General features: G+C 43.4%; 1 protein-coding gene across 1 annotated transcript in view; it reads right to left on the reverse strand.

Moving 5' to 3' along the window:
- Positions 1-1,910: 1,910 nt before the first annotated feature.
- Positions 1,911-16,268, reverse strand: part of LOC121573582 — a 28,325-nt gene continuing 13,967 nt past the window's right edge. The window contains exons 5-11 of the mRNA XM_041885673.1: positions 14,391-16,204; positions 14,132-14,165; positions 12,193-14,003; positions 11,994-12,042; positions 9,973-11,780; positions 5,872-5,908; positions 1,911-4,187 (exon numbers count right to left, since the gene is read on the reverse strand). Coding sequence (XP_041741607.1) covers positions 2,086-4,187; positions 5,872-5,908; positions 9,973-11,780; positions 11,994-12,042; positions 12,193-14,003; positions 14,132-14,165; positions 14,391-16,204 — 7,655 coding nt within the window. The 3' untranslated portion in view covers positions 1,911-2,085. The remainder of the gene's footprint in view (positions 4,188-5,871; positions 5,909-9,972; positions 11,781-11,993; positions 12,043-12,192; positions 14,004-14,131; positions 14,166-14,390; positions 16,205-16,268) is intronic.

Consider the following 16,268-nt stretch of genomic DNA (forward strand, 5'->3'; position numbering starts at 1 on the left):
TACAAAATCAGTTGGGTATTCTTAAATTTGAACACATTTGAGAGCACACAGAACCCCAGTCCCTTCTGCTGAGCACTAAACACAGAAATCTGGCAGTCAGATCACAAAAATAACAATTTATTACTTGTGGAAAATGTGGTCAGTCCCTAGCTTGAAATCTAGAAATGACTGGGAAATTCTCCCAACAATGACAGAGGAACAAGAATTTGGCGCGTCATCCATCTTTTCACAAAACCTTTCCAGCTTATCACATCAGGAATGGTTGTCAGGATAGATTCAAGAAGGCAAACTTCTGGCTTTCAAGACTTCTCTGTAGACGACAAACACAATGTAGAAAAATGTAAAATACAGTGGTTTCGCTCACCCAAAACCTGAAAATGTCTTTCTTTTCATAGTATAATATCTACACCATAGTTACACATTTTGAAAAGCCCATGATTCCTTTAAAAAATACTGCATATTACATGTGTTCTACTGATGGCCATAAAATAGTTGATTTGTGGGAGCAATTATTGCATTGTCATCTTGTTAATAGCTTTGTCCTACTTGGGTTCATAAGCCTTCTGAAGTGCCTTCCTCACAACAGCTAACCCCAGAAAGAGCATAGGTTATTGCCCTAAACTGATCCAGAGCCCAAGGTCTCACTGAAGACAGCCTAACTCCCTTCAAGATTTGAAGAAGTCAGCTTGAAAACAATACCCCAGTGATTAATGCCCAGTCCAGAGACTAGGCTGAGGATTTGTTGCAAATCATCCACAGACAAAAAAAAATCACCCCACCATTCAACACATTAACTATGACACGGTGGGAGGAATTACACTATGTAGGAAGTGAAGAATCAAAAGCAACCACTGGGAGGAAAAAGTTGGAAGTGTATAGGCCTACTGCACAATAAGCAATCATATGTTTGAGACTTGTCTTCATATGTTTAAGATTTCCCATTAAGATTGTAAACTGGTAAGATATACAGCAAGCTTCATGGTTTATATGACTTTGGATCATATAAAAGGCATGGCAATGCTTACATTCTCCAATCCTCATCAGAGCAGACAGCTCAGACAAAATCGAATTACTTAATTAAAATATGCTTTATAATCAAACATTTTCTTTATCAATAAAGACAAAAAGACAAGGGCACTAAATATATCCCAAATTAAATGCCAAAATAATGTCGCCCTCTTGTGACTGCTTTGAAAATCGATTTACTCATGATGGTCTACTACTGCAACGTGAAGAGTCATACAATAAGAACATTGAGTCTTTTTATAACTTTATTAATTTTTTTTGACAAATATATATGAATGTTTAACTCTTAAGGAGACAGTATTTGGAGAATTCTTTACAGAAAATGAACTCTCCTAAATAGACAAGAAACCAACATAAAATACATCTACATGATTGAACTAACCATTTCTATTTGTGCCAAGGAAGAGAATGATACAACTTATTAAATTGACAGTGAATTGATGCAAGTGATTCTTAAATTCAGTCCAATGTTATTTGGTGCTGACAAAAAAAGTTATTTCAAAAAGCCTGATGGGACTGTCATTTTCAGACATCTGTATTTTTCTGATTCATGGGGTTGACTGTTAGTTTTGCATAAAGGCACACAAGCATTGGTAACCCTCAAGTGAGCATTGCTTTTTTTGGCAAGACATTGGTCCCATTAGGCAGTACAATTATCCAAACAACTTAAACAAAAATATGTTTGCAAAAAAAAAACTAAAAAACTATACGAATAAAATGACCAAAAGATTTAGATCATTCATGTATACAGGGAAATGTCTTCTAGTAAGTAAAAAATTGTAGAGACCTAAATTAATAATAATAATAATAATAAGCCATTTAGCAGACGCTTTTATCCAAAGCGACTTACAGTCATGTGTGCATACATTTTTACGTATGGGTGGTCCCGGGGATCGAACCCACTACCCTGGCGTTACAAGCGCCATGCTCTACCAATTGAGCTACAGAGGACCACATTAGATTGGATATTTACTCAAGGGTACAGTGGGTCAGCAGTATAGGACACCAACTCAGAAACCTGCTTTATGCTAATGAGAGCTTGAGGGAACACCAACTTATTTACAGAGGATGAAGTTCAGAAAGGGACCTGGTCTCCTGCTGTATGAACCCCTGGAGGCTTCGCTTTCCCTGCCTGAAGGTACTTTCCCTCCTGGAAAATGGTAGGATGACCAGGAGCCTTAGGAGGGTTTCAATGTTACTAAAGCTCCTAATGTCTGATGCCTTCAGGGTGTCGAGCACAGTGGCTGGAAGATACCCGGACATGGGATCCAACCACTTCTCTCTCCAAGACTTAATCTCTGTTGGGAGTGAGACCAGGTCAGGCATGTCGTCTTTGAACATGCGGAAAACATGGGCATTTACAATGCAGTTTTCTAGCTTCGACATGGCGTAAGGCACAATCTCCAGGCACCTCAGGGTACTGAGGACCTTCTCTGTGAAGAACTCACTGACCTCAGCAATGGAGTGCTCTATCACCTTATGACTCACCGCCATTTTGTAAAACTGACTCAGGGGTTCTAGCAGTGCAGAGTGCAACAGCGTTATCTGCAGCTTGGAAGCTAAAGCAACAGCTTCCTTGAACCAGGCCTTGTGATGTGTGTCAATATCGCGCTTCAATTCATTGAGGGAAGTTAGGAGATCAGGCAAGCTATTCATAGCTAGCAACACATCTAGGGGTTTGCCTTGAAGAGATTGGCTCAGATTTTTGGTCGAGCTCAGGACATTCTTCAGCACGACAGCCGAGAAGATGAACTCAAAACTTCGGACTTTATTGAAGTAAAGCAGTGCTTGGCCACTCCCTAAGCTATTCTCTTTGCTTTTCAGCTCGTTCAAGCACAGCATGACTACCTCTAGGAGCGCTACCATCAAATCATGCATATCATGACTCTTCTCCCAGTTCTTAATAAGCTTGTCCCTAAACTCATTACCCTTCCCCTCATCATGTTGGAATATGGCAATGATCACCTCTTCCAGTTTGGTCTGTCGTTCTGCATCATCTGTGAGCCACTGTAACATGTTTTCTACAGACACTGCACAGTCTGCTGCCGCCACTGCAGGAGATGACCTGGCTAGCCACACATTCAGAGACACAGCAGAGCTGACCGTCCGCATGGCCAGAGGGTATTTCTGGGATATTACAGCAGAGACATCCCTCATCCGAGACCCTACCTCACCAAAACTTAGCAAGGCTTGCCCTCTACAGTACTCCATATTGAGCCCCCATTTCTCTGATAGGGCTGTTTCAATAGCATCAGCCAAGACAGCAGTGTCCTGGCTAAACGGGATGAAAGCTACAGTCTCCTCGCACTGAGTGTCCTGTTTGTCCAAGTACCTGATGCACAGGGGGACGTAGAGCTGTCCCTCAATCTCAACTGCCTGTTCCGTTATTATTGTAAAGAACTGTGAGTCCCAGAGTTCCTTAAGGATTTCCTCACGCACAGGTGGGTCATAGAAAGACATAGCCTGCCTCTGACCTATGACCCCATCCTCTACCATCACAACACCGTCCTCTGCCTTCATGCTGTCCTCGGCTATCACAATGTCCTCTGCTTTTACACCGTCCTCTGCAAACATGACTTCTTCTGTTATCACGGCGCCTTCTACTTTCAACCCACCCTCTGCTTGCACGCCGCCCTCCGCTCGCACGACGCCCTCCGCTTGCACGATGCCCTCCGCTTGAACGCCGTCCTCCGCCATCACGCCGTCCCCCGCCATCACGCCGTCCTCAGCCATCACGCCGTCCTCAGCCATCACGCCGTCCTCAGCCATCACGCCGTCCTCCGCCATCACGCCGTCCTCCGCCATCACGCCGTCCTCCGCCATCACGCCGTCCTCCGCCATCACGCCGTCCTTCGCCATCACGCCGTCCTCCGCCATCACGCCGTCCTCCGCCATCACGCCGTCCTCCGCCATCACGCCGTCCTCCGCCATCACGCCGTCCTCCGCCATCACGCCGTCCTCCGCCATCACGCCGTCCTCCGCTATCACGCCGTCCTCCATTATCACACCGTCCATCTCCATCACGGCATCTTTCACGCTGTCCTCTGCCTCTTCCACCGCCTTCAGCTCTCCTGCAGGGGGTTGCTCTGCCATATCAGCTTGGTGTTCCTCAACTGTCTGCTCATGTCTCTCATCAGGGTTTACATCCAAAGCTCTGAAATCTAAACACACAGATAAATAAAACACCCCTCTTTCCATTATTGTCACTCTAAATGATATACTATTACATGGTTCATGTAGAATACAGTGCCTTGCAAAAGTATTCATCTCCCTTGGCGTTATTCCTATTTTGTTGCATTACAACCTGTAATTTAAATTGATTTTTATTTGGATTTCACGTAATGGACATACACAGCATTGTCCAAATTGGTGTGAAGTGAAATGAAAAAAATTACTTGTTAAAACAAAATCTAAAAAAATCAATAACGGAAAAGTGGTGCGTGCATATGTATTCACCCCCTTTGCTATGAAGCCCCTAAATAAGATATGGTGCAACCAATTACCTTCAGAAGCGACATAATTAGTTAAATAAAGTCCACCTGTGTGCAATCTAAATGTCACATGATCTGTCACATGATCTCAGTATATATACACCTGTTCTGAAAGACCCCAGAGTCTGCAACACCACTAAGCAAGGGGCACCATGAAGACCAAGGAGCTCTCCAAACAGGTCAGGGACTAAGTTGTGGAGAAGTACAGATCAGGGTTGGGTTATAAAAAAATATCCAAAACTTTGAACATCCCACGGAGCACCATTAAATCCATTATTTAAAAAATGGAAAGAATATGGCACCACAACAAACCTGCCAAGAGAGGGCCGCCCACCAAAACTCACGGACCAGGCAAGGAGGGCATTAATCAGAGGCGCAACAAAGAGACCAAAGATAACCCTGAAGGAGCTGCAAAGCTCCACAGTGGAGATTGGAGTATCTGTCCATAGGACCACTTTAAGCCGTACACTCCACAGAGCTGGGCTTTACGGAAGAGTGGCCAGAAAAAAGTCATTGCGTAAAGACAAAAATAAGCAAACACGTTTGGTGTTCGACAAAAGCCATGTGGGAGACTCCCAAAACATATGGAAGAAGGTACTCTGGTCAGATAAGACTAAAATTGAGCTTTTTGGCCATCAAGGAAAACGCTATGTCTAGCGCAAACCCAACACCTCTCATCACCCCGAGAACACCATCCCCACAGTGAAGCATGGTGGTGGCAGCATCATGTTGTGGGGATGTATTTCCATCGGCAGGGACTGGGAAACTGGTCAGAATTGAAGGAATGATGGATGGCGCTAAATACAGGGACATTCTTGAGGGAGACCTGTTTCAGTCCTCCAGAGATTTGAGACTGGGACGGAGGTTCACCTTCCAGCAGGACATTGACCCTAAGCATACTGCTAAAGCAACACTTGTGTGGTTTAAGGGGAAACATTTAAATGTCTTGGAATGGCCTAGTCAAAGCCCAGACCTGAATCCAACTGAGAAGCTGTGGTATGACTTGTGGCTAGATGTGCCAAGCTTATAGAGACATACCCCAAGAGACTTGTAGCTGTAATTGCTGCAAAAGGTGGCTCTACAAAGTATTGACTTTGGGGGGGGTGAATAGTTATGCACACTCAAGTATTCTGTTAATTTGTCTTATTTCTTGTTTGTTTCACAATAAAAAATATTTTGCATCTTCAAAGTGGTAGGCATGTTGTGTAAATCAAATGATACAAACCCCCCAAAAAATCAATTTTAATTCCAGGTTGTAAGGCAACAAAATAGGAAAAATGCCAAGCGGGGTGAATACTTTCGCAAGCCACTGTATGTCATGATGAATCTTCATATGATTTAAACATTCACTTACCACTTTCCAGCTTCAGACGTTTAATTTGTTTCTTCACCTAAATCACATAACAGAATTGAATACATTAAAAACACATTTAATTGCTATGCATATCTCCTTTATCATGGGATGGGGGGGGGTTCTTGCTGTATTTTTTGCTGTTATTATCTGTGTTTGGTAAAACTAAGTATTCATAAATAATATATAAAATAATTGTATGCATGTCTATACCAGGAATTTTCTGGATCAAAATGGGGCTTAGGTGGTGGGCCATGGGACTGGCCAATGGTGCGGTTGATGACCAAACATTTTAGAGGCCCTCTTTTAGGCCGCAGTGACAAAATGTAGCGGTTTTAAAGCCAATTTCCTGCAATTCTATAAAATGTTGCCATGTGGCAGAGATAACATTTAGCAGTTTTCAAGCTTATTTCCTGAATTCTACACATTTTGCCATGACTTATGCTATCTAAGGGACTCAAGCAATACAACAAAATCAATGGGGGACCCATGCAATGACATAAATACTCCTGAATGCATCATTTTTGGAATTTTAGATTCTCCCTGACTGTCTTGCTTTATTTTGGTGATTCGTTCTCAAATATTATCTTATTTTACAATGTATAGGTCCATTATCGTTTCTACATACTTTATATCTGGTTTTAGTGGTTTAATTTAACACTTAAAATGGTTTTCCATCCCATGTAAAACAAATTACAATAAAACAAAATACATAAATAAATAAATATATACAGTGGGGAAAAAAAGTATTTAGTCAACCACCAATTGTGCAAGTTCTCCCACTTAAAAAGATGAGAGAGGCCTGTAATTTTCATCATAGGTACACGTCAACTATGACAGACAAAATGAGGAAAAAAAATCCAGAAAATCACATTGTAGGATTTTTAATGAATTTATTTGCAAATTATGGTGGAAAATAAGTATTTGGTCAATAACAAACGTTTCTCAATACTTTGTTATATACCCTTTGTTGGCAATGACACAGGTCAAACATTTTCTGTAAGTCTTCACAAGGTTTTCACACACTGTTGCTGGTATTTTGGCCCATTCCTCCATGCAGATCTCCTCTAGAGCAGTGATGTTTTGGGGCTGTCGCTGGGCAACACGGACTTTCAACTCCCTCCAAAGATTTTCTATGGGGTTGAGATCTGGAGACTCCAGGACCTTGAAATGCTTCTTACGAAGCCACTCCTTCATTGCCCGGGCGGTGTGTTTGGGATCATTGTCATGCTGAAAGACCCAGCCACGTTTCATCTTCAATGCCCTTGCTGATGGAAGGAGGTTTTCACTCAAAATCTCACGATACATGGCCCCATTCATTCTTTCCTTTACACGGATCAGTCGTCCTGGTCCCTTTGCAGAAAAACAGCCCCAAAGTATGATGTTTTCACTCCCATGCTTCACAGTAGGTATGGTGTTCTTTGGATGCAACTCAGCATTCTTTGTCCTCCAAACACAACGAGTTGAGTTTTTTACCAAAAAGTTATATTTTGGTTTCATCTGACCATATGACATTCTCCCAATCCTCTTCTGGATGCACTCTAGCAAACTTCAGACGGGCCTGGACATGTACTGGCTTAAGCAGGGGGACACGTCTAGCACTGCAGGATTTGAGTCCCTGGCGGCGTAGTGTGTTACTGATGGTAGGCTTTGTTACTTTGGTCCCAGCTCTCTGCAGGTCATTCACTAGGTCCCCCCGTGTGGTTCTGGGATTTTTGCTCACCGTTCTTGTGATCATTTTGACCCCACGGGGTGAGATCTTGCGTGGAGCCCCAGATCGAGGGAGATTATCAGTGGTCTTGTATGTCTTCCATTTCCTAATAATTGCTCCCACAGTTGATTTCTTCAAACCAAGCTGCTTACCTATTGCAGATTCAGTCTTCCCAGCCTGGTGCAGGTCTACAATTTTGTTTCTGGTGTCCTTTGACAGCTCTTTGGTCTTGGCCATAGTGGAGTTTGGAGTGTGACTGTTTGAGGTTGTGGACAGGTGTCTTTTATACTGATAACAAGTTCAAACAGGTGCCATTAATACAGGTAACGAGTGGAGGACAGAGGAGCCTCTTAAAGAAGAAATTACAGGTCTGTGAGAGCCAGAAATCTTGCTTGTTTGTAGGTGACCAAATACTTATTTTCCACCATAATTTGCAAATAAATTCATTAAAAGTCCTACAATGTGATTTTCTGGATTTTCTTTTCTCAATTTGTATGTCATAGTTGACGTGTACCTATGATGAAAATTACAGGCCTCTCTCATCTTTTTAAGTGGGAGAACTTGCACAATTGGTGGCTGACTAAATACTTTTTTTCCCCACTGTGTATGTATATATATATATATATATATATATATATATATATATATATATATATATATATATATATATATATATATATATATTTACACACACACACACACTACAGTTCAAAAGGGGCCCCTTGTAGCTCAGTTGGTAGAGCATGGCGCTTGCAACGCCAGGGTTGTGGGTTCGTTTCCCACGGGGTGCCAGTATGAAAAATGTATGCACTCACTAACTGTAAGTTGCTCTGGATAAGAGCGTCTGCTAAAATGACTAAAATGTAAACGTTTGGGGTAACATTTCCTTGTTTTCGAAAGAAAAGCCATTTTTTGGCCCATTAAAAGAACATCAAAATTGATCAGAAATACAGTGTAGACATTGTTAATTTTGTAAATGGCTATTGTAGCAGGAAACGGCTGATTTTTTATGGAATCTCTACATAGGCGTACAGAGGCCCATTATCAGCAACCATCAGTCCTGTGTTCCAATGGCACGCTGTGTTTGCTAATCCAAGTTTATCATTTTAAAAGGCTAATTGATCATTAGAAAACCCTTTTGCAATTATGTTAGCACAGCTGAAAACTGTTGTGCTGATTAAAGAAGCAATAAAATAACTTTCTTCTGAAACTCGTCAGTCTATTCTTGTTCTGAGAAATTAAGGCTATTCCATGTGAGAAATTACCAAGAAACTGAAGATCTCGTACAACGCTGTGTACTACTCCCTTCACAGAACAGCGCAAACTGGCTCTAACCAGAATAGAAAGAGTGGGAGGCCCCGGTGCACAACTGAGCAAGAGGACAAATACATTAATGTCTAGTTTGAGAAACAGACGCCTCACAGGTCCTCAACTGGCAGCTTCATTAAATAGTACCCGCAAAACACCAGTCTCAACGTCAACAGTGAAGAGGCGACTCTGGGATGCTGACCTTCTAGGCAGAGTTGCTCAGTTGTGCACCGGGGCCTCCCACTCCTCTTTCTATTCTGGTTAGAGCCAGTTTGCGCTGTTCTGTGAAGGGAGTAGTACACAGCGTTGTACAAGATCTTCAGTTTCTTGGCAATTACTCGCATGGAATAGCCTTCATTTCTCAGAACATGAATAGACTGATGAGTTTCAGAAGAAAGTTATTTGTTTCTGGCCATTTTGAGCCTGTAATCGAACCCACAATTGCTGACGCTCCAGATACTCAACTAGTCTCAAGAAGGCCAGTTTTATTGCTTCTTTAAATCAGCACAACAGTTTTCAGCTGTGCTAACATAATTGCAAAAGGGTTTTCTAATGATCAATTAGCCTTTTAAAATGATAAACTTGGATTAGCAAACACAACGTGCCATTGGAACCCAGGACTGATGGTTGCTGATAAATGGGCCTCTGTACGCCTATGTAGATCTTCCATAAAAAAAAAAAATCAGTTTCCAGCTACAATTGCCATTTACAACATTAACAATGTCTACACTGTATTTCTGATCAATTTGATGTTATTTTAATGGACCAAAAAATGGCTTTTCTTTCAAAAACAAGGACATTTCTAAGTGACCCCAAACTTTTGAACGGTAGTATATATATATATATATATATATATATATATATATATATATATATATATATATATATATATATATATATATATATATATATATATATATATATTACACCATTTTTTTTTTTTTTTTGGACATAGGCGGCCCGAAAAAATACTTAAGGGGCCCACCCAATAATTTTCTATGCAGAAAAAATCCTGTATACCAATAAAAATCAGTCACTAAAACATCAGCATTGGAATGTTAAAAGGAGTATTGCTGTTAATTTACCTGCTCAAGACATGGGCTGCTTTCTGGGTCAACTTCGATGCACTTCTCAATGACCTCCCTTAGTCTTTGAACAGTTGGGTAATGCATGAGAAGCATCACAGTGTCGGTTTTGCTGCCCTTGCAGACCGTGTTCTTCAGCAGAGCCCTCATGGAGTTCAGGGTGGTCTTCATGAGGTCCCACTCCATACTGACGCTGGGTAGAACAGCCACCAGTCTGAGCAGCATGGTCACTGTGGGATGGCTTTGAGACTCTGGGTGAAGCAGTATCTCAGAGATAGAAGCTGGTGGTGAGATGTCCTGATATTTATCTTTCCACACTGTGGCCCAGTTACTGATATCCTGCTCTACTGTGTCAGGATCAGGGAGGTCAGACAGGTAGAGACTGTATAGCTTGTCTGTGGACTCTGCACGGATTGGCTCTGAAATGGGCTGTGGATTGCAGGTGGGAAGCAGAGACAGGATCTTCAAGGCTTTTAAATGACTGTCGGAGAAGTTGTACTTCATTTCATCAATGAGGCAGCTCAGTAGAGGAACACTCAAGTTGTCCCTGTAGTACATCTCTGGAGACTCGTAAGAATTAGCTTCCTCTGGGAAACACACTTGCTGAGTGGCCACCTTGGATGCTAGTTGGAATGCCTCTTCAAACCAAGGTGAGTGTACAGTGCTTATGTTCTCCAGCATCTTGTTCAGTGTCTCTATGATTGGTACGATCTTCTCCACCTCACAGATGATGTCAGCAGGGTTACCACAGCGAAAGACAGTGCTGCAGTTTCGAAGAGGAGCACAGGCGTTCTTCAGGATCACAAGTGTGACGACAAAATCCACATCTCTCAAAGCAGTGGCGAGGACCTGTGCATGTAGTGACATAGTGCCCGTGGCACTGGAACTAACTGAATCCAGGCAACTCAAGACTCCCTCCAATGTGTCGACTAGGAGATCAAAAAAGTCCTCCCTCTTCTTCCACCTGGAGCAACAGGTTTCTGGAATCTCCTCCAAGGCCTCTCGAGGTATATTCAGTAACCCATCCACGGCCTGTGCTAGCTCTGCCTCCAGTCCAGGTGACTGGTCAAAGAACAGTAGAAGGTCTTCCACAATTCCCAGAATCTTTGTGACAGGTGGGCAGTGTACACTTCCTGCTAGCCAACAGGCAAGACCACAAGACTCACTGGGTGTGATGACAGACAGAGGATAGCTCTTGAGAAACTCCAAAGACATCTTCTTCAGGCTGTGACAACTTGAGCCCATGCGCATGAATGCTTGTCCACGACACTGACTCATTGGCAATCCCCAGTCTTCGGTTATAGTTGCTGAAAGATTTTTGGCTTGAACATCAACATCACAGGTTTCAAAAAATCGCAAAAAACCAATGAGCTCTACCTTGGGGGCACATTCCCCAACATATCTGACGAAGACAGGCAGATAGCTCTTATTAGCAATTACAACAAGTTTATCTGTGATAAGAGAAAAGAAGGGGGACTCCTGTATTTCTAAGAGTACGACTTCCCTAATGGATTTTGTGAGAAGCTGTACCATTTCCTCCTCTCCTACGTTAAGAGTGAACTTGCCATCTCTTCCAAACCAGTGGCACAGGCCGAGATCCTGTATGAGAAGAACATGATCTTCTTTGGAGAGTTCGGAGAGCTGCCACTTCTTTTTCCCTAGACGTGCAGCCAGTCTGAACACCGTTTCCAAACTCTGTCGATTATCTCCAGTGTGCCCATTCTCATCCACCGCTTTCATTTCCAGGTTCTCTTTCTTGTCAGAAGACTGATTCTCAAGCTCCTCTGTTCTATCTTTGCCATGATCCACTGAAAATATAAAAAGGTAAATTATTTAGTTCAAATTCTATAAATCTTCTAGAATAGAGAGTTCATTTAATTCGTCACTTGACAAAACCTGGGCCCATCCCTATTACCGAACATATACTAAATGGTAACAGTGTTATTACATAGGTATTTCCTAATAATTACTTCATGGTCACATGGGGATTCATTGTAACAAAGCTTTGCTATCACACACACCTTCAATTTTGGCTTCAGGGTTCTTCATCAGACTTTTGGATTCCTTATCCTGAAAGAAAAAAAGAAAGAAACATTAAAAGGAAATAATTTCCTTAAAAATGACAACATTTTAGTATAGGCTGCTCTGAAAAACTACATATGCCTAATGTATTACACAAAACAATCAATCATGGAAGTTTATTTAAACAGTGAAACTTACCAAGCAGATGCCCTCTAAAGCCTGGGGAGTGACCTTCAAGCACTTATACACCATCCGGTCCAGATCTCTGCTGAAGTTGGTTCCCACTTGCAGCATGGCTAGACATGGGGACCTGTCCTTGGGGCTGGTGTTCCTCAGGTATTCCTGGAACATCTTGTGGCGCATCACTTCCCCACAGTTCTCCAGTACTGTGCTGGGTAACACAGACATGATCCTCAGCAGTGTGTTGATGTTCCCAAAGTATTGCATGAGTGGCAGACGGAGAGTCTGAAAGATGGTGTCTGGGATGGTCACTGACGCAACTTTGGTCTTCCACTTCACCCTCCAGCAGCACAACTCGGTGAAGAAGTTGTCGGAGTCAGGTAGATCACTGGCGTAGAGAGGAGGCTTTGACCTCAGGATCTCAAACATGTAACTCACAGTCACAGAGCAGGGAACCAGGGAGAGGAAGTTTAGGGCCTCCTTGTGGTCCTCAGAGAAATGATCCTTCACAGCATTGGTGAGGTTGTCCACTAGGGGCACACTCAGTGCATCTTTGTAATACAGAGCTGGTTTCATCATGCTATCCCTGGATGCAGATGAATTATCAGGCACTTTTATCTGCACACCTAGACTCTGGGAAAGGGCACAAGCTTCGTCAAACCAATTCTGGTGAAATACTTTGATGTTTGTTTTGACCCTGTTGAGAGTAGCCACTATACCACTGATCTGGCAGAGCTGGGACGCTGCGCTGAAATGATCCTTCTGGAGTCCTGCACTCAACTCCCTGGTGAAGGATGAGGTGTTCTTCAGGGCTACCATGGGCACAATGAAATCAAAGTCCCTTATCAAACGCAGCAGTGCTCCAGCTTTTAGTGAGAGTGAGGATTTCCACCTCTGTGGGTTGCTCTTGATTTTCTCCAAACATTCGACAAGGGGCTCCAGCATCTGCACAAAGACTTCATAGGAATCATGCTTCTCCTGCCAAACGGTACAGAACTTCCCCTGCAATTCTTGAACCTTTTCATAGCTTTCCCTAAGACCAAATGCAATGACATGATCCAGCTGTTTCTCAAGCATAGGCGTGCTCCCAAAAAACATCAAAACCTCTTCAAAAACATCCAGGGCCCTTTTGACTGATGACACAGGGGTGGATTTTGACCACCATGTGTTAAAGGAGTAACAAGAGCAGTGTGTGCATATTGCAAGGGGGTACTTTTCCTGGATTTTGCAGGCAAAGGCTTTCAGCTTGTAGGAGACATCGCCGGATCCTAGGTAGGCTTGACCTCTGCAGTAACACAAATCTAGATGCCACTCTTTGGTGACAATTTCCAATATGCGCTCTGACATGGCATCACAGTCAAGATCCACATCCAGAAATCCCATGAGCTCCAATCGCATGACATCAAAACTGTCCACAAACCTGAGGAAGAGGGGAAGATGTTTTTTCTCCCCTAACTTCACAACGCGGTCGATGAACAGAGAAAAAAAGGAAGTGCCCACCTCCACAAGAATTCCCTCCCTGACTGCATCCTCACATACTCTGAGAACTTCTTCCATCTCAGACTTCGACACATATTTCAATGAGTCTTCAACCTCGCCATCCTGTTCAGCAGAGGCCTCACCAGGCTGTCTGCTCTGGCTGTTATATGCAGCTGTCACAGCAACCTGCAGAGCAGATTTGAGTGCCTCCTTATTAGTTTCTGTGGCTGGGAGTTTCAGTTGCCCCACTCTCTCGGTCTCCAGCTCGGAAGCCATGTCCTGTGGTTCTTCTTGTGTTTCTTCAACATTCTCCTTTAGAGTGTGATTCCCATCATTCTCAGAGACTGGTTCTGAAATAAATCAGTGAAGCGCATGAGCCAAGAAGGAATAATTAATAAAACATAGGTATAAAGGCAAATATTTTGATATATACACACAATGGGGCAATAAATATTATAAAATATATATTAATCCGTACCAGCTTCAGGCTGCATCTCTATTACCTCATCATCCTATGAACACAGAAAATAAAAACATTAGCAAAATAACGCTTTTGTTCCGTTACGGAGACCTACAAATGCAAATATTAGTAAGAAAACAAGTTAAGAAATATCCAACACCCACTTATGGTACCTTCATTTTGTTTTGTTTTTCAAATTATTTGAAATCTTCCGTTTATTTGATTGCTAAGCAAAAAACAACAAGAACACATAACTTTTATATTAAAATAAACTTACCATATGCAAAAACTGCAATATGTCAGGATGCTTCTCCACATAGGACTCAACCATGTCTTCCACATTGAAGTGCACGTCTTGATTGACATAGACAAATGCCATGTTGCACAGTCTCTGATCCTCCGGTGTGGCTTTCAGGTAGGACTGGTACCGCTCCAGCACCATGTTGTACTGCCCATACACGTCTGCCTCTGCGTTCACACAAGGGATGGTGCCCAAAACTCTCAGCAGGCTCTGCACATTTGGGTAAAATGCAATGTCTGGGATTTTCAATGTTGCAAACACTGTTGTGGGCAGGATCCTCCGCTTGCTAGCATGTCTCCACTTCACCTCCCAGCAACCAAGCTCATCATAAAACGTGTCAGGCCGGGCAAGGTTGTTCAAGTTTGCGTCCGCCACTTTATCCCTGCGGATACTGAAATTGTGGTCAGCCATGTAAGACGGCACCAATGAGAGCCATCTCAGAATCCGTACCATCTCAGTGCTGAACACCCTCTTTACCTCCGCAACAAGGTACTGTAAGATTTGCCTGCTCAGAGTCTCTCTGTAGAAATCCTCCAGAGGGGTTTCAGTTGCACCTGCCTCGCCCATCTCAGGTGAGCTCTCCTCCGGCCTAGCGACCTCCACTCCCAGCTTCTTAGCCCTGCCCACCGCATCAGAAAACCACTTCCTGTGGAATATTGCGATCTCCTGCAGATGTTTGTTGACCAGCTTTAAGGCGTTGGAGATTGTGTACTGCAAGGTGCTGCTGATGCTGATGGCTCCCCTGAGACTCGGGTTGAGGATGCTCACGCAACAGAGGGTATTCTTCAGAACAACCAGGGTGATAATGAAATTGAAGTTCTTCAGGATCGGCTTGAGCTTGGCCATCTGCTCACACGTAGCTGTGTCTGCGTTTGCAGTCGAGCACACCTCGTTGATGCAGGCGAGGAATGGCTCAAGAATGTCCAACATGGTCTGGAAGGCATCAACACCATACTCCCAGGTGTTCTGGGAAGCCTCTATGATCCTGTCCACTTCACCTTTAAGGTGGCCGTATGATGACTTGATTTTCACCTCCAGTCTTTCCCAAAGATCTGGGGATCCTCTAAGCATTGTGGCGACCTCCTCCACGGTGTTCACAACCTTCTGGATAGAAGGTATGGGCATGGAGCGGATAAGCCACAAGTTAAAGGCGTATGGGTCACTAGGTGCTAGCACTACCTGAGGAAACTCCTGCAGAATCCTGCTGGTGAGATCCTTCATTTTCTGACATAGACTGCCTGTGGTCAGGTAGGTAAGTCCTCGACAATGCTCCATCCGCAGCCCCCACTTATTCCGAATTTCTGAAAGCAGCATGTAAAACAGACCCTCAGCATCTGCATAACAGGGCAGGAAACCCATGAGGTGTTTCTGAGGGAACCCTGCCACTGTGACGGACCTGATGAAAACTGGGATCTGATCTTTTCCCTCGATGTTTGTCACATCTTGTAGCAGGATGGAGAAAAAGCGTGCCAACCTCAAACTGTTCCGGATCTCCTCCCGCATGAGGTCCTCGCTGAACTGGAGGACTTCTTTCTGGTCGATTTTTTCAACACAGATGGGGTTGAGAGACTGTTGTCCTCTGTGGTCTCCCATTGGCTCATCTGTGTTGGGGTTTGCATCGTTCCCTATGCTGAATCCAGTGAAGGCAAGGGTTTCCTTGAAGTAGACTTTAAGGACTTCCTTTGCTTTGGAGTTGGCGACATCCTCTCTCCTTTGGTCCTCTTGCTGTAAATCACATGTTGTACTATTCTCTCCTGGCTTATCTTTCACCTCAGATGGAGCATCATCTTCTGTAGTAAAGGAGAAAACATGGACCGGAAATTGAAAAAGTGTTACTGAATAAATATGTTGAGC

This window comes from Coregonus clupeaformis, chromosome 9, assembly GCF_020615455.1.
Source record: "Coregonus clupeaformis isolate EN_2021a chromosome 9, ASM2061545v1, whole genome shotgun sequence".
Classification (NCBI taxonomy): Eukaryota; Metazoa; Chordata; class Actinopteri; order Salmoniformes; family Salmonidae; genus Coregonus; species Coregonus clupeaformis.